The 26,955-nt window shown below is 32.3% G+C and overlaps 1 protein-coding gene across 13 annotated transcripts in view; it reads left to right on the top strand.

Annotated features, from left to right (window-relative positions):
* The window catches only part of MEF2A (myocyte enhancer factor 2A), a 156,742-nt gene that overhangs the window by 50,780 nt on the left and 79,007 nt on the right, over positions 1-26,955 (top strand). For all 13 annotated transcript variants that reach the window (XM_036878738.2, XM_057494730.1, XM_036878743.2 and 10 more), the window contains one exon: positions 24,972-25,171. In XM_036878738.2, the coding sequence (XP_036734633.2) occupies positions 25,118-25,171 (54 nt within the window). In that variant the 5' untranslated portion in view covers positions 24,972-25,117. The remainder of the gene's footprint in view (positions 1-24,971; positions 25,172-26,955) is intronic.

Below are 26,955 nucleotides of genomic sequence, written 5' to 3'. Positions count from 1 at the left end.
CATATTCACTAAATATGTGAAAAGGTGTTCAACTTCATTAGTAATCTGATAAATATAAATTAAAACTGGAGAGACGCTTCATAAGTCACTAGAATAGCTAAAATTTTAAAAGAGGTTGACGGTACAGGTTTTGGAGAGGATGTTAAATTATGGTAACTCAGTAGACACTGCTGTTGGGAATGTGTGTTATTACAATCCACTTTAGGAAACAGTTTGATATTTGTATACTCTGTGACCCAGTAATTTGTTTCCTTGAGTATACCTAAGAGTTTTGAACATGTGCACTAAGAGATGTGTTAACACTGGTAGCAGCAGTATTTGTAATAGCTTCTAACTCAATGCGTTGTTCAGTAACAGTTGACTGAATAAATAAAATTGTAATATATTCATATACTTCAGTACTTTATAACAATAAAAATGGATGAACCATAGCTACCATTACATGAGTAACACAAATACGTTTCTCAAAAGAAACCAGAAACAAAAGACTTAATAATATGTGGTTCCATTTATGTAAAGTCAAAACACAAAAATAAAGCACGTAAATGTATAAATTTTATGTCTGTATACATTGTATGTTAGTATACATTGTATGTTAATACAAATATGCCAGTTCCTAGTTCTTTTGCTCACATGCCCACATTTCTATACTCTCTTCCACATTCACTTAGAAATTTATGATTCTGAGTACAATGGTATGCCCTAACTAATAAGTTTAGACCTAGAGTAACATTTACATACAGGTTTCATTCATGTGAAAGAATGTTAAAAGTTTTTAGTATATTTAGTGTTCGAATCATCATGTAGAGAATTGAGGTGATTTCTAGTAACAGTAATTCTTTACACAAGGTGTCATTATTGGCAAAGCATTTTTTCCATAAATCATTATGATAGCCTGAAAATAATTTGGAATAGGTATAAGTATGTGCATTTTACACATGAGGTAGCATTAATATTGAGAGAGTGAGTTTTTGGTGATGGACTAGAAACTCATTTTCATTTCCACACCTTGTCTTGCTATATATCCTTTATGTCCCACTTGAAGATAGGACATTGCTCTTTTGTAGGTGTAATTGATCTGGGAATGAAAGGTTATGTATGGATGAGCTTTTGTCTTAATAAGGGCAGTTTACAAAGTCTCCTTTCTAATAATGATTTTAATAATATTGTGCCTATCTGTTAAGGAGCACAAGGTGCCCTGTGGTTATATCTGCACAGTTTCCTGTAAGAGTTCAAGCTTATATATATTCTTGCTTCACTTTGTAGAACTGATTGAGGTAATGAAGAAGTCAGTCACTGAAAATAATGTGGCAGTTCATTGATATATCTAGAAATAAAGTAAATTTTATAAACTGGTTATTGTTAAAAATCTGAAATTGTCTTTTTAGTCAGTTTGAATTAACCTGATTTGATTTAAACTATCATTTTTAAATAATAGTGTGTCTTACTGTAAGGAAGCACAATTTAAAAAACTATAGAGTTAAATGAAGGGAGTGATACTGACATTAAAAAACAACTTCAAGTTTCCATCAAATTTAGTTTATTTCTGTAGCAAATTTAAGATGCTTTCATGACCAATATTTGCGAACATAATTTTCAGTACCATATTATATGTTGGGTAAAAAGGTGTGTTTTTTTTAATAGGAATAGAACCTAGTAGGAATGGACTCTATTTTACTCTTAAGTTTCTCTTCAGAGTTTTTAGCCTTTAGCTTTAAAACATTTGCAATCTAAAAATATAGGGTTGAAACATACAAAAATATATAACCTGTTATTAACCAGAGAAATCCAAATTAAGATAAAAATATACCATATTTAAACATTTTAGATTTTTAGATGACTTCTTCCTTCCCCCCAACCTGTATATGTTTTTCTATGTTGACAATTTTACCTGAAGCATTAGAAATAAACATGTAGTTTATGATTTCAGGTACCAATATTCAGTATTTCAGTTGTCCTAACTTTTCTGGCAAATTGTTTGGAGTTATCATAGGCTGTCGCTAGCCTTTGCAATGTTAGAAAAAGACTCTTCTGTCTAGGTGAATGCTGCTCTCTGCTCGGGTTTGGGGCTTAAATAGTGGAGAACAAACTGAATTTCAGCCCCACTTGCATTCTGTTAGCCCAATGTCCTTGTGCAGGATATAACCTTCACCAGTGTCCACAGTGGCCTTGAGTCATATGATTTGTCTGTCTTTTGATAGATTTATAGCATTTGAATTGTTTTGCAGGCCAGAATACTGTCATGATATTAACAACCTAATATAAGTCAGAACTTTGTAAAAGTGAGTGTGAGTATTTGTAAGGCATGGTTCTGCCTTTTTGAAAGTTATATATAGCAAAACTATATTTTAAGTAATAACCATAAATGTTTGAGCTTTATATTCAAAGTAATGTTTATTTTCCTTAATGAGTCATTTCTTTAAATAGTGACTTAGTATCTACCATTGTGTTCATACAACATACCATTGTATTTTAAAAATATGTAATTAGATGTAGTTTATACAATTCTGGCTGAAATGAAATGCTTTAGTCACTTTACATAAAGCAGTAGTTTAATGATAGTCTTAAATTAATTTAGAATTTGAATTTCTGCCTGGATTTAATTGTTTGTAAACAGTAATGAAAACATTCTATTTTAGAGAGAAGAAAAATGTTATTATATTAAAAGTAACTGAAAGATAATTCTCTCAGGGCAGAGAACCCCTGATTGCATTACAAATTATAGTAAGATAGTTTTCCTCAAGTTTGTCTGACAAAGGAAAATGTAGAATATGAATGGTTTTGTTTGTATCCTTTGTAAGGGAATGTAGGTCATTGTGTACATGTGCATGTGTGTGTCTGTGTTTGTGTATGTATGTGTGTGAGAATAATGTAGCTTCATTGAGCAGTAGTGAAATTGGGATTAAAATTATTTGGCATTCCTTGATTCTGATTTTTCAAGTTCTTGTAGCAAAGTGAATAGCCACTAGGTTTTCTTGCTTTTTAGATCAAATTTTTTTTCCCTTCTAGGAGATAATAATTAATGAACCCAGAGTTTTCATACTTAAGTGCAGTAAATTTTTCTAATTACTCTTTTTAAATATCATTTGAAAGGTTTTTCACATCAAAAACTACAAAACATTGTTGAAAGAGAGAAATTAAAGAAGACCTGAATGAATGCAAATACATACTGTGTTTATGGATTGGGAGACAATATTATTAAGATTGCAGTATTTGATGCAATCCCTATCAAAATCTTACCTGGCTTTTTTTTGCATAAGCTGACAAGCTGATCCTAAAATTAGTATGGAAATTCAAGATGTCCAGAATAGCCAAAAACAATCTTTAAGAATAATAAAGTTGGAGGACTTCCATTTCCTGATCTCAGAACTTACTACAAAGCTATAGTAATCAGGACAGTATGGTACTGGTATAGGGATAAATATCTTGATCAGTGGAGTAGAATTGTAAGTCCAGAAATAAACCCATACATTTATGGTCAATTGATTTTTGGCAAAGATCTCAAGACCATTCACCATGAAAAAATAGCCTTCTTAACAAATAGTGCTATCTAGGGACACCTAGATAGCCACATGAAAAAGTACAAAGTTGGTTCCTTAATTTATACTATATACAATAAATGACTCAGAATGGATTGAAGACTTAAATGTAAGAGCTAAAGTTATATAGGCTTAAGTCATCATGACCTTGATTTAGTCAGTGGCTTCTTGGAAACTACACTAAAGGCACAAGCAACCAAAGATGAAATAGATATATATGAAAAGACAATCCAATTTATAGTAGGGTTTGAATAGATGTGCCGATAGGCACATGAAAAGATGCTTTATATCATTAGTCATTAGGGAAATGTAGATCAAAACCACAGTGAGCTATCACTTCACACACACTAGGTGTGTGACAGTAACAAGTGTTGATGAGAATGTTTAGAAATTGGAATTGGATGACTCCTTGAAGATTTTGTAGTTCAGTTTATTTAATGAAGGATCATATTCATCCAAAAATGTCCCCATGACATCTTTGACTGATAGGCTTTCTTCAGCCACTACTTAAATAGTGGTGATGCTATACTGTTATACTATACATGGTGTTAGAACCAAGATCTCAGGTCTGCCTTGTGACTGGATGAGTACTAGTCATTTTGGTTCCCAGTTGTTTGATCCATGAAATGGAGCAAATACTACCCAACCTCACAGGGTTATTGTGACTACTAAATGAGGTGGCATACGTTAATGTCCAACACAGCCATTGGTACATAGAGATACTGGATAAATTAACACTAGTTATATTTCCTTTGCAGTTCAGTGAAGAACAACTGACTACCTTCAAAAGGTTAGCTCTTAGAGAATTTTCACAGCATGGGTCCTGAAATCTTTCTTACACTTTAATGTATTGCTTTCATTTATTAACTCAGCAACTGTTTATTACGTGTTTATTTTGGGCTGAACACTTTGGTAGCTCCTGGAATCCTAGGGGCAAACCTAACAGACTTGATCCTTTCTCTCACTGAACTAATAGGCAGGGAGAAAAAAAAAGAAACATTTAATTGTACAAGTAATTAATTACAGTTGTGGTAATGCTGTAAAAGAGATGTAATGTTTGCTTTGAAAGTGTATTAGAGTCCTAATGTCGTTTGGGTGTTAGGGAACATTTCATGGAGGAAATAATGGTAATAATACCAACATGTAAAGCATGTGTAGGACACTTAGTAAGGGGAGGTGTTTAGGATGAGACCTAGCCAGAGATGGTCACACAGAGTTGTGTGAAGGCCCTGCAGCAGAAAGGACTTAGCAGTTTTATAAGTACAGGAAACCTGTGCTCCGAAGTTTACTGGGCAAGATGAAAAGTGGCAGGGAAAGAGAATGGTGGGTAGACACAGGTGCAAGATTAGACAGGGCTTTCTAGACCATGTTAAGGTCTTGGACTTTAGGAACAGTGCTAAGTGATGTATTTGCATTTTAAAATCTCCCTAGTGAAAATGGAGAAACTGGGTCTGAGAGGAATAAGAAAGCTTACTGAGCCCAGTTAACAGATTGCAAGGCCTAGGCTAGAGGTGGCAGTGGCTGTTTGTGGAAGTAGAGTACTGCGCTATGACTGGAGCCAGATCTTATAATAACTTTAATCTTGTAGACATTGTGGAGTCAGTGGAGATTTTATGAATGGGAATGATTTGATTAGGTAGGATGTGTAGAAACATTACAGATAGCAGTGTAACCATTGGATTGGAATGGGACAGTAAAGGTGTGAATACAGAAGAGGAGTAGACTTGATGGGTTTGGTTTTTAAAACGTTGGATTTTGAGATACCAGTAGGACACTCAGGTATAGCTGTTGAGAATGTGACTAGAAATGGAGGGCCCATTAGGCTAGTGATACAGCTCTGGTGTATAGGTGGTAACTGAGAACTTTGTAGTAGGTTGATAACGTGAGTTCCTGGTATTTGTCATTTATGCACATTTCAGAGCAATTTAAGTGCATCTGTGATGATTTTAACATTTGTAAACTTGTGATGCATACTAGGCTTAGAAGTTTATATGTGTTATGTCTGTTAATTCTTACAAGTTTATGAACATCATTATTATTTGCAGTATTTTTAAGATGTGGCACCTGAAGGGCAGAGTAGTTGAATAACTTCCTAAAGATTACACATGTAGAAAGTGGTGAAGCTGAGGTTTGGATCCAGGTAGTCTCACTGCGGAACCTGTCTTCTACACCACTTCCAGATGCCACTCCTCTGTGGTATCTGAGCCAAACAAATAAAACTGAATGACTGAGTGAGAAAGTATTCACTGAACTTTTATGGAAAACTGTGTACTGTGCATTGATTGTATTATAGATGCTTTAATACTCTTTCTCATTTACATTAATGTTCGTATGCCCTGTGAAGTATGTGGTATCTGCTCTATTTAAAAAAATGAAGAAACTGTAGCCCAAAGAGGTTAATTGACTTGGTCAAGATCGTTAATACTAGTTATGGCAGAGCTACGATTTAAAATGGGCTCTGTTGACTTCAAGGCTAGTGTATTTTCTATTGTACTGTTTAAGAACTGTGTTGACTTAAAAATAAGAACTTTTCCCTTGGGGAACATGACTGGATTTAGTGGTTATGTACCAAACTACAGTCTCACTCTTATAAACTATAGGTATTCGGTGTTTAAAATTACACATTGAACTTAGAGGATAAACATCTAAGAAAATTGAAATACTTTAAAAAAGAAAAGATTTTACATGTATGCAAAGTAAAGACTTCTTAGTTAAAAATTATTTTAGAAGAGACAGTGGGAAAATATCTAGCACAATAATGTCCATTTTATAGTACGTCTGAAGAAATAAGAAAAAATTATATTAATGTCTTGACTGGCTTTTTATAGTCACTAGGTAATTGTTAGCATTTGTATGGAACTGCATCTTGATCTTGCCCAATTCCATTAGTCATTTAATTTTACTTCTTTTTGTTTCTTTAGTTTTGAGAGGACTTGCCTCTTAATATTGGCTTCTCTTAGCACCAGAGTTCAAGACTTTTGTCTTACCAGTACTTATTACTGCCTACTAAAAATCAGTGAGAGGCAATTAGGCTTAGTATTAATAGTCTAGCTCCATATTCAAGATCTGGCTTTGTAATATTCTTTTCCAGTAAGCCCTTTACAGACAGTCTGCGGAATATTCTTAAAAAAACAAAAATACCACCTCTATCATCTGCCCTCATCTTTATGCTGTCAGTTGATGATGTGTAAAGTCTTTTGGGTACTGTATACCAATAAAGTAATGCTATATTTGGGTTTCTTTTGGTTGATACAGTTTTAGAGCTGTGGCCATGGGATTTCTTATACTGTGAAGGTAAAACCATCTCACTATGCCAGCAAAACCTTTCAGAAACAGATAATGAATTTTGATTGGTTGGTTGGATGTGAGAGAATTTTGAAGCATCCTTGTGAGGTACTTTTGAATTTAGAAAGCAGTAAGTAGCTAAACCAACAGGCTTGTGTTCCAGTCTTTATCTTTGTTATAGGCATTTATTAATTTGCCCTTTTTTACATATAACTGATTAGTGTATAGTACAAGAAGTGATTGATCATCTTTGAATGCTGGCTTCTGTCACCCAACACTGCTGTTGCTTAGCAATTTTTGGTTGACTGCTCAATTCACACATCACCATTTCTTGTAAAGACTAAGCATAGTTTTAAGCATAGACTAAGCATATGTTGGGTACCGGTAAGGATATCACAAATAGCTTTCTTTAGTACCTATGCTTCATTTTTAAGACTTTGTGTTTTGTTATATGGTTTATATTTATTTACAAAACATTGTTTTCTGTTTCTAGCCTGCTGTATCATCTGGTATTTTGACTTCGAAGATTTTAGTCTTTCTTATGAGCATTTGAACATCTTTATGTCTAGAATAAAAATTATAAAATGAAGTGATAGATCAAGGAAAGAATATTTATGATTTGATTAGAAAATAACCTATCAGAAACATTTTTAAGTGCCCTATAATTGACTTGTCCCTTTGGGAACCTATTATAATCAGCTCTTAAATTATTTGCATATATGTATCAGGTAGGATACTTTCTGCTGCAAGTAACAGAGAAGCTAACCAAAACAGGATTTTACAATCTCATCTAACAAGAAGGTCAGAGTTAGGGTGGTTCCATGGTTAGGTAACTTGGGTCCCCTTCTGTCTTTTCATGTTTTACTGTTTCGTTCTAAATTTATTTAGTTGTCCTTCCCTACTAGCATAGTTCCTAGGCAATGTGTGGTTGACCTGGACTGTGTTTATGCCTGTGGGGAGAAATAAGCAATAATTGTTATAAACTTTGCTCTACATTGTGTCTTAAAGACACATTTTATTTTCTGTTTCATCTTTTATTTTCATTATTGAAACTAAAGGAATGTGAATCATCTAAGTGTCTAATGATGCTTATTTTTTAAATTACACTTACATATTAAGGAAAACAAACATTTAAAAAAGCATAGAATAACGGATGTTTCTCTCTGTAATCAGAAGCTTTACAGGCAATAAAGAATCCTGTTAAATCCAGTTCACTTATTTTGATGTCTGTGGTACAGCATTAGAACATGTTAAAAAGAGTAAATGCTTTTGATGAAATTCCAGTGTATCTGAATCATGAACTTTCAATCCAGGTAAATTAAGAGATGATTCTGCCTTTTCTTAAAAGAGAACCACAGGTTTATTCCAGACAGTTAGCTCTTCCTCCTATTATAAATAGAAATTTTTATAGGTTCATAGTATGTGATGAATTTTTCTAAATATCTTATTAAATTAGCAGAATTTAAAATTAATCTTTCGTTCACTTCTCTACCCTCTTTTTTGGCTACTTTGCCTTTTAGATATTTCCTAGTGGCAGGCAGTAAAGCCTATGCTTCCCTCATTATTTTTATGTTCAAAAATTGTGTACTTGGAATTAGAATAAACTGAATAAAAGTGAGTATAATTTTTTAAGCACTTGATATGTGCCAAGTGCTGAACCAGGTGCTTTATCTTGCTGAATCCTCACAAAGCCCTATTTGAAAATTATTGTTCCCATTTTGCAGATGTGAAAAAGAAGGGTAAGTAAAAATTTACTTGACTGTCGCCCAAAGTCATGTATCTGGTAAATAACTCTGAACCCGGGAAAATGGACAGGAATTTGTGTTAGTGTGTCACCAAGGGGGCCTCTCTCGCATTTTCTGTAACGTTCCCTAATCTTTCTTGGATCACATAGAACAGGTCCATGGAAAAGAGCACATTTTCCTTTGACTTGGGTTTCCAGAGATTCTAAACTGTCATTACTAGCACACTCAGCCTTTAAGAGTACATTAAACTAGTAGCTGATTTCTTCTTACTAGCTTTTGTGGTAGCAGCCTCTCTCTCCCATTCTGCCAAAGGTGAATCGGTTTGTATATCCGGCTGCTTCAAAAGGTTTGTCGTCCTTTGGAATTCCATTCACTTGGTTGCCTTGCAACCTCAGCTCTTTGATAGGTTCAAGAAAAATTATGCTTTTTTAGATTATTTGGCTCTTCCTATTTGTTGGGATAGAAGCAATCTTATTTTGAGGCTTTTTGAACATCCTTAGCTGAGGTTGTATGAAGTGAATTTTTTTCTGAGTAGTTGGTCTTTAAAATCCTTTTTTGTGTAAAATTGAGAATATTGCTAAAGATATATTGATTAGGTGACTTACTCTCATTGGTAAGTGCATATTCTCTAAAGTACATAATACCTTTTAGGTAGGGTTTGTGGTTTCAACTAAAGTTTTGGAGGTAAATATTTAGTTGTATTTGAAAGAATCACATTTTTTGTTGATAGTGATGGAAATATATATAATGGAAATATAACAATTTATTGGGATGCATTTGTTTGTTGTTATTTAATTATATACAATAATCTTTCTGTCCTATAAAGAATAAATTGTCTTGATTTCACTTAGAAGTGAAAGGCTGGACTCTGTTGGGAGTTTTCTTTTTATTTATAATGGCCATAAACTTGTTAGTAAAACTAAGCAGATGACAGATTTTTATTCCGTGGTCCTTTTATATTCTATGTCTGTAGACAACAATGATCATAACTTGGGATGCCATATAGAATTGAATATTCTGTGGGAATGTATAAATCTCTTTTTCTGTGCTTTTGATGTATTTACTGTATTGCTAAACATTTCAATGTAACTAAACATTGAAACACTTGAAATGTTCCTTGGTTGTTCTGAAAATACATTTCTCTCTAATGGTAGTCAAAAAGTACCTAATCAAATGAGGAAAATTTCACTGAATTTGAAGAATTCTTTTTATGATTTTGTCTGTCTTATTGTCTGGAAATATAATTATCTTGAAAACATGCAAAGTTCTTACCTTTAGGGGATTGTCCTTTCCTCTAATTATATTGTTGAAATCATATCCTTGCCTGCATAAATGTGTAAAATACTATGTTGTGATGCTTTGATCAGTCCTACTTCTCTTCCTGGCCAGCTTTGGGGCTTTGGGTAGGCTTCCTGTTGTGTCTTGCTACAGTTTACTTCTGTGTAACAGAAGAAGATTGGGATCTATGTCTATTTCTAACTGTTGGATATTAAACATTATAAACTAATCTGAAGGCTAAGGATGAAGTTTAATGCAGATGAATGTTATTAATTAGAACTATTATGGGTGATGTTCTGCATACTTAAAGATGGGACATTTTCCTCCATATTTTCTTCAGATGCCAATGGAAAGTAGTAATTGTTTTCCTGGCTTTGATTATTGATGATTGTCAGCTGATTTTTTTGTTATACTTTGTAGCTGTAATATGTGTAAACTAAAAGAATTTTTTTTGAACTAACCAGTGCAGACTTTTGGAAAGGCAAAATAATGGTGCTTGTGGGCAACTATAGAATAGTTATTGTGTCCTTAATATGTGGTTAGGCCAGACAGATTCTTGCCTTGAGTTGCAAAGTGATTACTGTGAGAATGATGGCAGAGGGGTACAGTAGAGTTTTCACAATTGATTTGAGAAGATTTGGGAAAATTGACTAGGAGTTATTATTATTTTGTCCTTTGTAGCATTAGTGGTTTACCTAAAAGTATGAAAGAAATTTTGTGTAAAAGTTGTATATGAACATTGAAGTAAAGTTGGACAAGTATAACTTTTTTTTCCTGATAATGACATCTTTAATAACACTTCTAGATGTCCTTCAGCTTTAAACAGTATATTTTCAATGATGATTTATGTTGTCTGCATAGTATTTACAAAGATGTAATCAACCTTTGTTCAGCAGATACTATAATCTTCAAATGATATTGTAGATTTTATTTTTAGAGGTGTTCTATAAATATTAATTAGAACTGTGGAATGTTAGAAGTGAAGTACTGGCTAACAATATTTCATACATGCTTAGCACTTTCAATAAGAATTTTATATATATCATTGCATGTATTCTTCAAAATACCCATATGATACATGTTATTATCATCTTTTTTTTTAAACTAAGGCATCATTGATATACAATCTTATGAAGGTTTCACATGAGCAATATTGTGGTTTCAACATTCACCCATATTATCAAGTCTACCCCACCCCTTTGTTATTATCTTTATAGTTCAGTATATAGAAGTCATATGACATTTCCAAGATCACACAATTAATGGCAAAGTCAGAATAAAACCATTGATGGCTTCCCATCTAAAACTAAAGTCTGTATCTCCTGCTTATCTTTTCAGAACCATCTTTTCTCATTCTTCTGCAAATGACCAGTGCCCCAGCCATTCTAATATCCTGTTCTTTCATACCATGTACCCTTAATCCCAATAAACATACTAACAAACTTGAACTCAAACAAACCAATGCAACAAATTGCACCCTCCTTTACTATGTTTGTAAAATATAGATTTGTCACTGAAGGTGGCTCTGCATAGATGTTTATTCACATTACTCTTGCAGGTAGAAAGCTTTTATTTATTTATTTGTTATTATTATGGTATGGTATTGATATACAATCACATGATTATCAAGTCCCTACCACGTACCCCATTACAATCACTGTCCATCAGCATAGTAAGCTTTTTAAAAAAAGCTCATCTTTCCTTAATATTTAGTGTAGTGCCTAATAAATATTTGCTGGTTATATGGCATATTGGATTGAACTTTGCAGCTTTGAGACTGTTGCTTGTAAACCTTAGTTTTTTTTGTTTATAAAGTGAATAATTTTGGATGAGAATCTCTGCTCTTCTCTTTTAAAATTCAGTACTTATGAGTTTTATTGTATTGATTATAATAAAACCATATCAAGTTTTTGGTTTAGGTCTTCTTTCAAAGTATTATGCTAATAGTATACTCTATAGTGATATTCATTGAAAAAAATGAAGATGATCTATGAACTGAAATAGTAAGTAAAATACAGGATATAATAAGTGAAAAAGTCACAACTACAAAAGAGTAAATATATATATATAGTGTGGTATTTTTTTGTGTAAGAAAACATAGATTGACTTAAAGATAGTGGCATGAGAGGTAAGACAGAAACCTCCAAAAACCACATATAATACGAAAATATAGCAAATACAACTAATTCTGAAAGAGCAACAGGAAAGAAGTTACTTATTCCTTTGATTAGGAATTAATTTTCAGTATTTCATCCCTATCAAAGAAGGCTGCTCAAATCTTTTCCTTTTTTGATATAAGTGTGTGAGGTAGGATTTTTAAAAATCTGGTTTACATTAAAATTAAAAATTGGAGTTTTCTTCCTAAGTAAAATAGAGCTGAATCCCTCTTTAATACTAATTTTTTACATTACTGTTATTCTTATTGAGGAAATTATTTTCAGGTATGCATTTTTTCAAATCAGGTAATTTCTTATTACTTATGGTCACCATTATTATATACATATTATATATTATATATGTTTGATATATAAATATATATGTGGTTACCATATACTCATAATACTTTATACATGTATAAATTGATATATATATATCATGGTATTTTATACACGTTTATATTGTATAAAATATACAATATTGTATGCTACTGTTTTATATATGTGTATATATATGTATATATTTACCATATAATCATGGAAACGAATAATACCATGACCACAAATATACATATGTACATACCAACGTTATATTTAATTGTTTCCATTTTACTTCATATTAATTATGTTTCATTATTTTTAAGGCTCTTCCATTTGTGGCAAGTTAAACAAATTTTTCTGTTATAACAGTAATAAAGTGTTATACTTAATACATTTATTAAAGTGAAAAGGAATTGGTGTAAGGAAAAAATAGCTAAAATGTGCAGAGAAAGATTGAGATATTAGTATATTAATGACTATAAAGTTAAAGAATTACTTCTGTGTTATAATATAGAAAAGTCCCTGGCTGTTTGAACTGACTGAGACTTTGGATGGTTCATTTTTCTCCTTGGATTTCAGTTTTTCCTTTGCCTATAATTTGAACATTGTAGGTAGGAATCTACTCATTTTCAAGCAGCTTGGTTGAAATTTGGGTTAATAAAAGGTTTAGATTAAAATAAGTCCTGAAACGGTATTGACTCAGCACTCTTCATTCCCTTTCATTTCATTTATAGACCATTTGCAGAAAAAGGAAGATACTGGATAAGAGTACTAAGCTTCAGAAAAAATTTTAAACTAGATACAAACTATATATATAAATTTAAATTTACACTGTATAAATATTATAGGGTGCTAATATAGTACTAATATGTAATATATGTATTAGTACTTTTAACTATTTCATGTTGTTTGCTTTTTTTATAAGGTATAACCTTAGATACCAGTTTAACATTCTGTTATTGGTAATTAGTTACAAGGTAATGTTTTGCATTAAAAGTTTTCTCCTGATTTGTATATGCAGAAAAAAGGTATTAGTATGTTTCAACGGAAGTAAATAAGTGAAAAAGCAAGCAGACAAGAAATACTCATTTTATTTTCTTATTATAAGTATTAATAACATTTATACTGTGCTTGGAAATATATTAGTGGTAATAATGAATCATTTTCCCTCATACAGTTGCAAATGTATAGCATTTTATTCTAGCCTTGTGTAGTATACTTAATGTGTAATTTCAATTTTCCTGTTATAAAAATGATTACTTTTTACTTAGAAATTATCGAGTACTAAAGGTTATGCAGCTAGTTTAGTGACATGGGTTGGTGCTATGATTCAGGCTTTCTCACTTGCTTATGGTAGACCTTCTCGGCTTTGAACTTTCAAGCAAATTGTGAAAAAAGAGTGTCTGGAAATGGCAAAAAATGCTAAAGTAAAAGGAACATTCAGTAATGTTTAAAGTTCATACCTTCTGGCTTTCAGGACTTTATTCTTCTTAATTTTAAAAGCTGCCAATAGTTTTTATTGTTTGTAGTAACTTTTTTCCTTATCACAACAGTGGTGTATAGTTTAGAAAAAATCAGATGAAGATAACTTTTAAATGCTATCCACAAATAATTAATTTCAGTAACATAAATATATGGTGCCACCTATTTTCTGTGCACACCATATCTACAGAATTTCTAAAAGCATACTAGAATTATATATTGTTAGTCCAGACAATATATTGTGAACATTTGTTGTAAAAATGTTCAACCTTTTTAGTAGCTACCATATTTTATTATATGGACAGACAATAAAGTATTCATTTTATTTTCTAATTATACATATGCTTGAAAATATATTTGTTAGTAGTAATAACGAATCGTCTCTGTATACTTGCATAGTATTTTTCCCTCCATGTTTTCACAATTTTGATGAATTGGGATACATATCTGTATGCATAAATTTTTTTGTCACTGTTTATTATTTCTGTAGAATAAATTCTTGAAAGTAGAGTGGATTTTTCAAGGGAAGCTGAAAGTCATGATGTTTTCTTTTTGAAATCTTTTTAGTAAGTTGGTCAAATTGTTTAAAAACTTTATGTTTAGAGGGTAGTTGGGCTGTTCGTTTGCAACAACAACAGTAAATATTTTGTTCCTTGGGGCTTTTGCTCTCTTTCCATTTTACATGTTATCCCTAAGTGAGCACATTGTTTCCTACAGCATGAATATTATCTATATGCCCAACACCCTCAAAGGCTTATTTTTACCTCTATCATCTGAATATTACATCTAGCCTCCTATTTGATATTTCCAATTGTATGATCCATGACCATTTCAAATTTAATATGTCCAAAATTGAATTTTAAGTTTCTCTCTTTAAAAGAAGTGAAGCATCATTAAAAATTTTTCTCTTGCTAGATAAGTCTACTTTATTGAAAGGGTTCTGTTGTTGATTATACATAGTTACTTTAATTGCATAGTTTATTGTAGTAGCTTCTGAAAAAATTAATACACAATTGATTTGCCAGAATCATCAAAATAGGTGTTCTGATGTGCTCAAAGATTGTTGTGTATTTAATTAGGGCCAAGTTTAAAAAGTAAAGTTCACCTTCTGTTTTAAGTCTATGCTCTTAAAATATTTATTTACTTAAACAACAAGGTTCTTTAAAACAGTAAACAAAACTGATTTAAAAAGACAGAACATCTGTGATCACTATTACTATCAAGTGGTCTGACTTTGAGTGCTTGATTCCATAATAGCTCTTAAATTAAGATAGCAGAGCCCATATTAGGAATCTTTTTTTTTAACTCTAGTTCATGTAAAAAGCGATATACTAAATAAAATTTCAGTTAATTGAGAGTTCAGTTTAAACTAATTTTTTACATAAAGGCCTTGGAATTTAGAGATACTCCTTTCTCCCTAGGACAAGACGTATATTTTCTCTGTGGGAAAACTGCCCATCTGTGTTTGCTAAAAGTAGGTCTTAGTTCTAAAGATTATAAGTGTTGCCATTTCCACTAAACCTCCTTTAGTTTTATTATGGGTAAAAATCAGCAGTCATTTCTCGTTAGCCAGAGACGAGTAAGATTCCTCAAGGGAGGAACAACCTAAGACAGGCACAGTTGCAGGGGGGCCATCAGGTGAGAAATTGGGGATCAACAGAGGTGAGGCTTAGAACCTCACCCCACCTTTTTTGAGAGAAATCTTCTGCATCCATGGATGTTTTGTTGCCCTTGTCTAGCTTGGATTAATACTTAGTCTATAGGCACACACCTGATCATCTACATTTGCCCTCTTACAGCACTAAATTATGTTTTCTGCCTTTATCTTGCATCTACCTACCACTTCAGCATTTTATTAAAAAAATAATAATAATAATAATAAGGGAGAAATGTGGGATTCACATATAAATCAAGTATAAAAATCAAACGAATATTCATATTTGACCTGATTGTTTATAGTTCATAATGCATGATCAAAACCGAAAGTTTCTGTGATGACTGCCCTTGCACTGTTCACCATGTAAGAACTTATTCACTATGTAAGAATTTGTTCACCATGTAAGAACTTGTTCGTTATGCTTCAGAAGATTGGAGTCTGTTGAGAACTAGGCTTGGGGTTGATTAATGATTGTACATTGAGTCCCCTATACAGAATTTTATTGTTGTTAACAACCATTTGATCAATAAATATGAGAGGTGCCCTCTCAAATAAAAATAAAAATAAAAATAAAAAGCATACTATTATTCAGACACAAAAATAAATAAATAAATAAATAAATAAAAAGCTCACTGTGTACTATCCATGCAATAAGATTATTGAATTTTCTTCTTTATAATGTTCTTTATAAAATCCTAATAAGCACACAAGAAAATAAAACATGAATGCTCCAACGCTTGTACAAAGCATACCTATGTAAGGAGGGGATTAAAGAAAGTGGGGAAGGAAAAAAAAAAATCAGCAGTCATTTGACTTAAAGAGTTAATGGTTAGCTTGAATCAGTAAAATCTGAGTCCTGTAATTATTTTAAAGGTGTGTACATACTTTTTTTGAAATTGTGGTAAAATATACATAACATAGTATTCACCATTTTTAAATGTACGGTCCTTAATAAATTTAAAGTGCTGTCAATGATTACCATCATTCATCTCTAGAACTTTTCATCATCTCATACCAAAATTCTGTACCCATTAAGCAATAACTCCCCTTTTCTCCCTCCCTCCCATTCCCGGCATCTACTATTTTACTTTGGCTCTTTGTAATTTGACTGCTCTAGTTAGCTCATATAAGTGGAATTGTACAGTATTTGTCCTTCTGTGACAGGCTTATTTCACTTACCGTAATATTTTCAGGGTTCATCCATGTTATAGCATATGACAGGGTTTCCCTTTTTAAGGCTAAAAAAATGTTCTTTGTATATACCACATTTTGTTTCTCCGTCCATCTTCCAGTGACATTTGGGTTGTTTCCATCTTTTGACTATTGCAAATAATGCATCTATGAATGTTGGCATACAACTATGTTATTCAGGTTCTTCTTGCTTTCAGTTGTTTTGTGTATATACTTAGATTAAATGGTAATTCTGTATTTAGTTTTTTGAATACTGACATACCATTTTCTACAACAGCCATTCCATTTTACATTCCCAGAAATGGTGCACAAGGGTTCTAATTTATTGACATCCTCATTAATGCTTGTTGTTTCTGTTTTTGTTTATTTGTTTTGATAATAACCATCCAAATGGATGTGAAAGTGGTATCCCATTATAGTTTTGATTTGTGTTTGCCTAGTGATTAGTGATGTTCAGTATCTTTTCATGTGCTTATTTGGCCATTTGTATGTCTTTGAAAAAAAGTCTATTCAAGTCCTTTGTCCATTTTTAAATTGGTTATTTATTTTTGTTCTTGAGTTTTAGGGGTTCTTTGTATGTTCTAGATATTAATCTCATATCAGTTATGTGCTTTACAATTATTCTCTCCCATTCAGTGGTTGCTGTTTTATTCTGCTGATTGTATCCATTGATACTTTTTGACATTTGGCCATATATGCATGGATTTATTTCTGGGACTGTCCTGTTCCATCGGTCTATATATGTGTCCTTTATGTCAGTACCATACTTTGATTACTGTAGCTTTGTGGAAAATTTTGACATCAGGAGTGGGAGTCCTCCAACTTTGTTCTTGTTTTAGTTATTTGGAGTCCCTTGAGATTCCATATAAATTTCATGATGGCTTTTCTGGTTTCTGCAAAAAAAAGTCATTAGGATATTGATAGGGACTGCATTGAATTTGTAGATTGCTTTGGGTAATATTAACATGTTAACAACATTAAGTCTTTCAATCTGTGATCATGGATATCTTTCTATTGTGTCACCTTTCATTCCTTTTATCAGTGGCTAAGTTAATTCCTGAGTACTTTATTCTTTTTTGATGCTATTGTAAATGGAGTTATTTTCTTATTTCAGGCTTTCATTGTTAGTGTACAGAAATGTAACTGATTTTTGTGTATTAATTTGTTTCCTTACCGCATTGATGAATTTATAATAACAATGTTTTTGTGAAATCTTTAGGGGATTCTACATTTAAAATTATGTCATCTGCAAACAGGTAATTATATTTCTTTCTTCCCAATTTGGGTGCTTTTATTTCTTTTTCTTGTTTAGTTGTCCTGGGAAGAACTTCTAATACATTTTTTGAATAGAAGTGGTGAGATCAGTCATTCTTGTCTTCTTCCTCATCTTAGAGGGAAAGCTTTTAGTCTTTCACCATTGAATATGGTGTAACTGTGGCATTTTCCTGTATGATTTTTAATATATTGAGGTGGTTTCTTTCTATTCTTAGTTAGTTGTTTTATCATAAAAGGATATTGTATTTTGTCAAATCCTTTTTCTGCATCAGTTGAGATGATTGTGTGTTTTTTTTTCCTTCATTCTCCCAATGTGGCATAGCACATTGATTAATTTTAGTATGTCAAGTCATCCTTGTATTCCAGGAATAAAACCCTCTTGGTCATGGTGTGTAATCCTTTTAATATGCTGCTGACTTTGCTTTGGTTTGCTAGTATTTTTTTCAGGATTTGTGCATCAGTATTTGTAAGGGGTATTGGTCAGTAGTTTTCTTGTAGTGTCTTTGGCTTTGCAATCAGGGCAACACTGACTTTGTGAAATGAGTTCCTCTTCAGTTTTAAATGTTTGGTAGAAGTCACCAGTGAAGCCATCAGATCAAGTACTTTTCTTTGGCAGGAGTTTTTTTATTATTAATTCAATCTCTTTACTAGTTAAAGTCTATTCAGCTTTTTCATTTCTCTTTGATTCAGTGTTGATTCTAGGAATTTGTCCATTTTCTCTAGGTTATCTAATTTATTGGCATACTGTTGTTTATAAATACTCTTCTTAAAATCATATTTATTTCTGTAGAATTGGTAGTAGTGTCCCTACTTTCATTTCTGGTTTTAGTTGAGTCTTCTCTTTTTCTTAGCCCATAAAGCTAAAGGTTTGTCAAAATTTTTTTTAACCTTTCTGAAAACCAAATTTTGTTTTTTTATTTCCCCCCCTCTTGTTTATCTCTTCTCTATTAATCTCTGTTCTAATTTTTATAATTTTTTTTCCTTCTTTTAGCTCTGAGTTTGCCTTTAGGGCAAAATTGCATCATCTTATTGTAGTAGTTTTATAATATAATAAGGGATGGTGTGTGAGTGTTTTAGCTTCACCCTTTAAAGTAGACTTGGCTGTTCTTTGTATTTTCAAATGAATTTTAGAATAATCTTGTCAGTTTCTGTATACAATAAAAGAAAACTGCTGGCATTTTGATTAAGATTGTACTGATTCTCTAGATTAATTTGGGGAGAATTGACATCTTTACAAAATTGGTACTTCTGGTAAACTGAAAACATGAGTTTATTATTTAATATATTTTAAATTTCTCTTAGAATCAAGACATTATTTTCTGTGTTTTTTTTTTTAGGTAACTGAAGTAATAGCATGTTTTATTATATTGCTACTGGGAATGCTTCAGTATAGAAGACAATTTTGATGTTGAAGGAAAGAAAACAATTATTGCTGGAGCCAAGACCTAAACAGGAAGGAAGGCATAGTAGTATATGGGTATATGAGTAGTATAATCTCTTCTGATTTCTTTTTTGTTCTGTCAGTTGAATAGGTAGCAAAGTCATCAACTGAAAGTGAGGATAAGGGGTAACTGCTAAAGATGTGAAGAGAGAATATGGTATAAAATAATCAACCAGGATATTGGGAAATGGAAGACTGCTGGGCAGTACAAGTGGGATAATTTATAGTTCAAGATTCATGATCTTCATGAACTTAAAGTCAGACTAATTATCTTGGTTGTATTCTCCAGCCATATTCAGCTACATGGGAGCAGATCTAAGGGGTGGATTTTCCCAGGAAATGGGGATGAAGGGGTAGGATGCAAAGAACAGAGGCCTAGGGAGTGACGATATGTGAAAATTTAACTGGATAAGGAGGGGCACAGGGAACATCAGGTGGGTGAGGGGCAGTGAAAAGGTGGTAGATGTTAATAAATTACAAGACCTAGTGGGATCCGAAGATTGTTGCAGTTAGTTTATTAGAGTATGTGAGCTGGAAACATGGGAGGTGGTGGTTCAAGGTATACATGCCAGTTTCATTTCATTATAGATAATTTACTGTCAGATTTTGTTGGTTATGTATTAGTCTTCATGTGATAAATTTGTGTATAGGACAGTTAGGAAAAAAGAGTCTGTATTTTTTTTATTTAAGACCTTTTGGTCCAGATATGTTTTCTTTTTTTGTATTACTCTCTCTAAGGATTTAATGGTTTTATTAGTCCTTCCAAAGAACTAACTTTTGCTTTGTTGATCTCTATTTGTGTGCTTATTTTCAATTTCATTACTTTTTGCTCTTAACGTTTATTTCCTCATTTGTACTATTTTTTAATCTGTTTTATTCTTTTTATAATTCTTCAAGTTTGTTTCTGAGAACAATGTTTTTTGGCTTTTCTCGCATATATATATATATGTGTGTGTGTATATATATTTTATGTTTTATATATATATATTTATTTACGTTATAAATATATATATTTTAAATTATATGTTACAAATATATTTTTTATATATATATCATAATATATATATTTAAAGCTATAAATTTTCCTCAAGCATGGTTTTAGCTGCATCCCATACATTTTGATAAATAGTTTCCATATATATGAGTTTCCTAGTTATATTGTTGTTGGTAATTCATAGCTTAATTGTTGTGAGGTAAGGGGAACATGTCTGTCCTTTGAAATTTGTTTACACTTAGTTTGTGGTCCAGCATGTGGTCACTTTTGTTTAATGCAATTTTTGTGCACTTACAGAGAAAATACTTTCTGCATTTGTTGGGTATAGTGTCTATATATCATCAGTCAGGTTGTTCATTGTGCAGTTGAAATCTTTTTCTGTTTCTTCTGGTCTGCTTGTTCCTTGCTTTGGTGTACTTGTTCCATCAGCTACTGGAAAAGCTGTGGTAAAATCAGCTTTGTCAGGATGACAGACTTAGTTCTTTTGGGTGTTGGCTTTATATACAAGGCATACTCTTCTTTCTTAGCTGAAGTTCATTTAGAAACACTGTATTTTTACATCTGCAAATGGAAATTATAGAACATTATAATTATATGTAGACTTTTGAAGCATGTGCATGTGCTAAATATTAACAGAAGGAACGTGCATCTCTGATGTTTTTGACGAGAAAACAAGAAAGATGCCTTTGAGCAATTATCTGCCATGTGTATTTGTCTTGAGTAAGTTACTAATTACCTTTCATATTTGGCCCTTAATTTTGCTTAGATTTGTAGTACTTAGAAAAAATGTCTAGAAAGTGTTAAATTGTGGACAAAGAAACAAAACCAGTTAGAAAATTACTGTATATGAAGTCAGGTAGTAAACATTTTACATTGTGACTGAGAATTTATTATAAATGGACATTTCCTGTGTTTTAGTTGTATTTTAAGGAAAAAATGGTTGGGGATTATGAGTTGGTATGTAACATAATTTTTCCTATTTAAAGTAATGGAAAATAAGCTCCTGGATAGGGTTTTGCACAGAATATCTGATTTTCAGAAACAGATTCCTGACTTTAAGTTTTATTGGGTGATTCAGAGTTAGAATTACTATATCTTTCTGGTGAATTGAACTTTTATTGTAATGCACTGTCCAGTATGTATCTCTGTCCATGTATCTCTATGTATCTATCTTGTGCATTAAAGTTTACTATAATAAAATATAGCCACACAACCTTTCTTTTGGTTTGTGTTTTGTATAGTACATCTTTCTTCACTCCTTCATTTTCATTCTTTCTGTATCCCCGTATTTCAGATGTATCCTCTATAATCATATGATTGGGTTTTGTTTTGTTAATTCAGTTTGATTATTTATTACTCCGTAGTTTCCTCCTCTTATTAGCATGTTAGCTATATATACTTTTACTATATATATATATATATACACACACACACACACACTCTGGAGTGGTTACTCCAGAGATTACCACATGCATCTTTGACTTACTGTAGTCCAAAGTTAATAAGTGTTTTTTTTCATCTTCTAGTCAATAAAAGGATTTTAAGAACATTAATGTTTACTTTGTTTACTACCCTCCCTAATTATGTACTATGACTATTGTATTATAATATTGTTATATATTTTATATCATAATATTATAAAGTACATATTATAATACTTTAAATTCTAAAATTTATTGTTATTATTTTATTTAATCAATATCCACGTAGAGATACTAACGTATTTACCCTATTCATTGTACTTCATTTTCTGGTGCATATCCAAGCTGTATCTGGGATCCTTTTTTTCTTTTTACATGAAGAGGTTCCATTAGTGTTTCCTGGTGACAGGTTTCTCTGTTTTTGTTCAACTAAAAATGTCCGATATTCTTTCTTTTCTGAAGGGTATTTTTTTTGCCAGATACAGAACTCCTGGCATTTTACCTGCTTCCAGCACTTTGAGGATATCATTTTGTTATCTCCTGGCTTCTATTATTTATGCAAAGTCATCTTTGAATCTTACTGTTGTTCAGATTGCTATTTTATTCTTCTGGATGCTTTTAAGGTCTTCCTGTGGCTGTCTCTCTACCCCTACTCTTCCCTTTACTTTGATGTGCCTGAGTGTGCCTTTCTTTGTATTTGTTTGCTTTAGACATTTTATATAAAAAATGAAAAGATAATTTAAATTTCTGGATGTTATCTTTTTGCTGGTAAGATGTACTTTTGCTAAAATCTTTTGAGAAGATTTTACCAGCATGCAGGTAGGGTAATGATGATAGATAGTTCAGATTACCTTAAACTAATCAGGGGTTGAAATGCTTTGAAGCTATACCTCCGTTCTTGTGGCCTGGTCTATTTCTGGCTTACCTTTATACCTAGGGTGTAGTTCTTTGGATTCCCTCTAGATTCCTGGTGTGTTTATGGGGGTTATTCTTCCTTGGCAGGATCTGAATCTAATTTTTGTGCCCCAGCCATAGATCTTGAAAGCTCTGGTCAGCTTCCAAGTCTCTCAGCCAGTGTTTTAAGAATCTACAAATTACTCTAGTAGGAAAATGAATCTAAAGTCTGGTTTCACTTGTTGCTTCCGTATCTCAGCCTTGAAGATTCTTACTGTCTTCAAAGTTCTCCGGTGATTTTTAAACAGATTGCTTTTGTTTTGTTCTCCTTGTTCTCAGAGGAAGGTTGGTTTGAGTCAACTTAGTTCACCATTGTCAAAGCAAAATACTCAGACATGGTCTAGAATTCAGAATTTTTCACATTATGCAAGATAATACAGTACATATACCTTATAGGCATTAGCATATCTCTGGTGAAATACATGAATATTTATCTTGCCTCCTCAGTGCAAGTTTTCATAATGGAAATTGGGTGTGATGTGATCTACTAGGTAACATGATATGGAATAAGCCAACTTAACATTGTTTATATTGCAGTCTGTTGAGATAACAAAAACATTCTGCAGCACAGCTACTTGTTTGACTGGTTCCCACCAGTGACTAGCCATCTTCCAGTTCCTCTGATACTTACTCACTGCTCCCTGTTGTCATAGGGTTTTGCACACATTATTCTCTTTGCCTAGTGTGTACACCCTCATACTCTGGTTTAAGTATGAGGCATGTTCTCAGGGAAGCTTTCCCTGGCCCATGAATTTAGGTCAGATAAATGAACTTTTAAATGTTGAATTGGCACAACTCATTTTTATGAGGGTTTGATTAATGTCTATTTTTCCCTATTTGACTCTAAACTCTGTGAGATAAAAAATCCTGCCTTTTTTCTTGACCATTTTATCCTGTGACCCTAGTTCAGTGTCTGAAAGTACATTTTTGCAAGTAGGTGATCAATTAATAGGTTATCAGTAGTCAACAGATGGTCAATTAATGTTTGTATGAATGAAGAAATAAAAGAATGAGTGTATGTAAGAAATCCCAGCTGATGATAATAATGATAGTGATAAGAATTGAAAAACTCATTGCTTTTGAGCAAAAGCCAGGTTAAATCAAACACTGGATTTGCACAGTATGATTTAAGTTTTATACATATACATAAATAATACTAAAAATACTTTAGTAAAATTCCCCTGAGAATTAATTATTGCAAATGTTTTAGCATTTGTCCCCCATTCCCCTATAAATATTTTATTATGTAAATTTTGAAAGTACCAAGTTTTTGATACAACTATCATTCAGAGCATGACAAATTACATCACTGCCAGTCATTCTACCATAGAGATAAATGGAATAGAAGATCCTCATTCTTGAAGGATTCACAGTCTCAGAGGAAAATGGACTTGGAATTTATATACACATACCCACAGAGTAAGGTGGTGTGGTTTGTTCTTTCAAGGGGAATTGGTCTTGGCTTCATCAGGGAGATTATAATCAAACTGAATCTGGACTGGTCAGGAGGAGATAATTAAATGGCTAAAGGAATAGTATTTCATTTAGGTGTATATTATTAAAAAGTTGTACATAGTGACTTTGTGCATTGACAAATAGTTATTTTGTTGGCATCTAGGACAATGTGCCTGCATATTTAAAGGCTGACTGGGGCTATCCAGATTATTAGTTCATTCTTTGATATGGAGGCTATCAGATGCTTTTAAGGATATTCTGTAATGTTTAAGAGAAGTTCTGGAGCCAGACTACCTAAGTTCATATTCTAAGCTCTGCCCCTTACTGTGTGACCTTGGACACATTACTTAATATCTGTGTGCCTCAGTATCTGTGTTTATGAATGGAGATGATAATTATAACTAGTTTAGAAGATTAAAGTTAGGATTAAATTAGTTAAGACATTATCAGGTACTTATAAAAGTGTCGGGCACATACAAAATCTCAGCAAGTGTTGGCTCTTGTTGTTGCTATTATTATATGTATTTATGTATTGAGAAAAACTCAAAGCTTGTAATTGCTCTCTTGTAGCCAGAACTAGAGGCAAGAAAAGATTCAAGAGGTATTTTAGGAGTGAAATTAAGAAGGTTTCAACTTATGTACTAATTTTACATAACCAGAAATTTCAACTAACAATGCAATCTATCTGAAGCATAAAAGCAGGTGTGTATTTTGTATAACATTTTCGTGATTTACAACTTATAGAACTTAAATTTTCTAATTTGTGTTTTCTTTTAGATCTTATAGAAAATTTCAGCTGTAGCCCTTGGACTAGAAACTGAAATAATAGAAGCTGTGTACGATGCATTAGGGTATTGAAGAAAATTAAATCTTGAATTAAATATTTGGAATATAAGGATATAAGGAAGGAAAGGTGACTGAAAATGGGGCGGAAGAAAATACAAATCACACGCATAATGGATGAAAGGAACCGACAGGTAAATGAAAATTTTAACTTATCTATAAGTTTAACTGATGTAAATACTTTTTTAAAAAAGGAGCATATGTTAAAATGGTTGGATTTTTCTTAAATTTAATGCAAGTCCAAATATTTTTATTTCCAGACTAAATTTAAATTTTTAATGAAAGTTAAAAAACTTTTCATTATGTGCTTTAATTTAGAAAGACTTTTTCTTTATTGCAGAAATCATGTGTTAATTATAGAAAACAGACAAAAAGAAGAAAAGTAAAATCACTGCAGTCCCACCACTACTCTCCATTGTGTAGATTTATCATAATATAGTCTTCTGCATACATCTGATTATGTTAGTTTTCTATATATTAACCATTATTGAATTATCACCTCTGTTTTTATAATACTGTTTAACTGTAGTTATCAGTGAACATGTTAATGGTCAGTTAAATTTTCTGGTTAACTAACAAATAATAATTTTTTTACAACTCATATTACAATATTTCTAAAACATTTACATGTATATGTAATTAAAATTTAATTTATTTTAATTTAGTATATTGGACTTAGTTTACAGTACCAATGTCAGTAAACCCTTCCAAATTCAGGATAATTGTAATGATACTGATATATGAAGACCAGAAATAATAAAAGTTTAGAACTGAGGTTGACTCCCCATTTATATAAATAAAGCATTACTGGATCACTACCATGCCTAGTTGTTTACATACTATGTGTGGTTGCTTTCACGTTACAGTAGTTGAGTATTGCCCCAGAATCTGTATGGCCTGTAGACCTAAAATTTTTACTCTTTGGCTCTTTAATAAAAAGCCTTTCAGCTCCTTGGTTTAAAGGAAAGAAGGAAAATTAATTTTACAGAACATTGTAAATGAACTACTATTTAAAACGGGTAGTAGGGAGAGATGCTGTCTCTGGAAAGGTTGCACATTAGGAGCAGTTTCAAGAACAGCTGGTTTCTGGAAGCTTACCAGGAATAGAGCAGTACTGAAGATACATTCTGCAAAGTCTGAGTAGTAGTTCACCTGGTAATATGGATATAATTGGAGACAAAACTCAACTGAGAAGTTGGTAGAGAAGTTAATGGGAGTGATTAGGGTTGCCAATAGATCAAATTAAAGAGGTCTCTTCAAGATTCCTTAGGTAAAGTATAAGGCTCACACAGTATGATTCATTATGAAGGTTGATAGAATAGCAAAGACTGATGAAATAATCACTCATTCTTCCAAAGGAATGATTCTAAGTAAGGTGGCAAGTAAATTTCCCTTAACAAATCTGAGGATTGTGACGTATAGAGGAGATGGGGCATCTGCTTCATGAATACATGCAATATCAATATAAGTAGAGTTTCTTAGGGAATAACATGCAAGTAGAGAGTTAGCAAGGCACATAACATCTCCTGACCTCCAATTATCCCATAGAGAGTTATGTTTAAATTGAGCATAGACTGGACCTACCAGTGGAAAGGACTCCTCACGTTTAGAGGGAAAGGGGAGCTTGGAATTTGTGACTGTAATGGAATTTTTTAAGTTAAGGAAATGACCTCATTAAAAAGATGGAAATTTGCACTACAAATTAAAATTGGCTTGTTCCCACATTGAATTTACCTGCTAAGTCAGCTTCTTGCCAAGCTGTCAGATGGGGCAAGGATATATGAATTTCTTCTCAGATGATTTTGGCAAAAAAAGGTAGAATATAGAAGAGATAGTTGGGCAGTTTATTTTTCAGATTACATCAGGCACAGAATTTGTCATAAACTATAAAAGCATATCTTAATTTTGCTGAGTTTTT

The sequence above is a fragment of the Manis pentadactyla genome, chromosome 18 (assembly GCF_030020395.1).
Source record: "Manis pentadactyla isolate mManPen7 chromosome 18, mManPen7.hap1, whole genome shotgun sequence".
In the NCBI taxonomy this organism is placed as follows: Eukaryota; Metazoa; Chordata; class Mammalia; order Pholidota; family Manidae; genus Manis; species Manis pentadactyla.
This window is presented reverse-complemented; position numbering and strand designations above follow the sequence as displayed.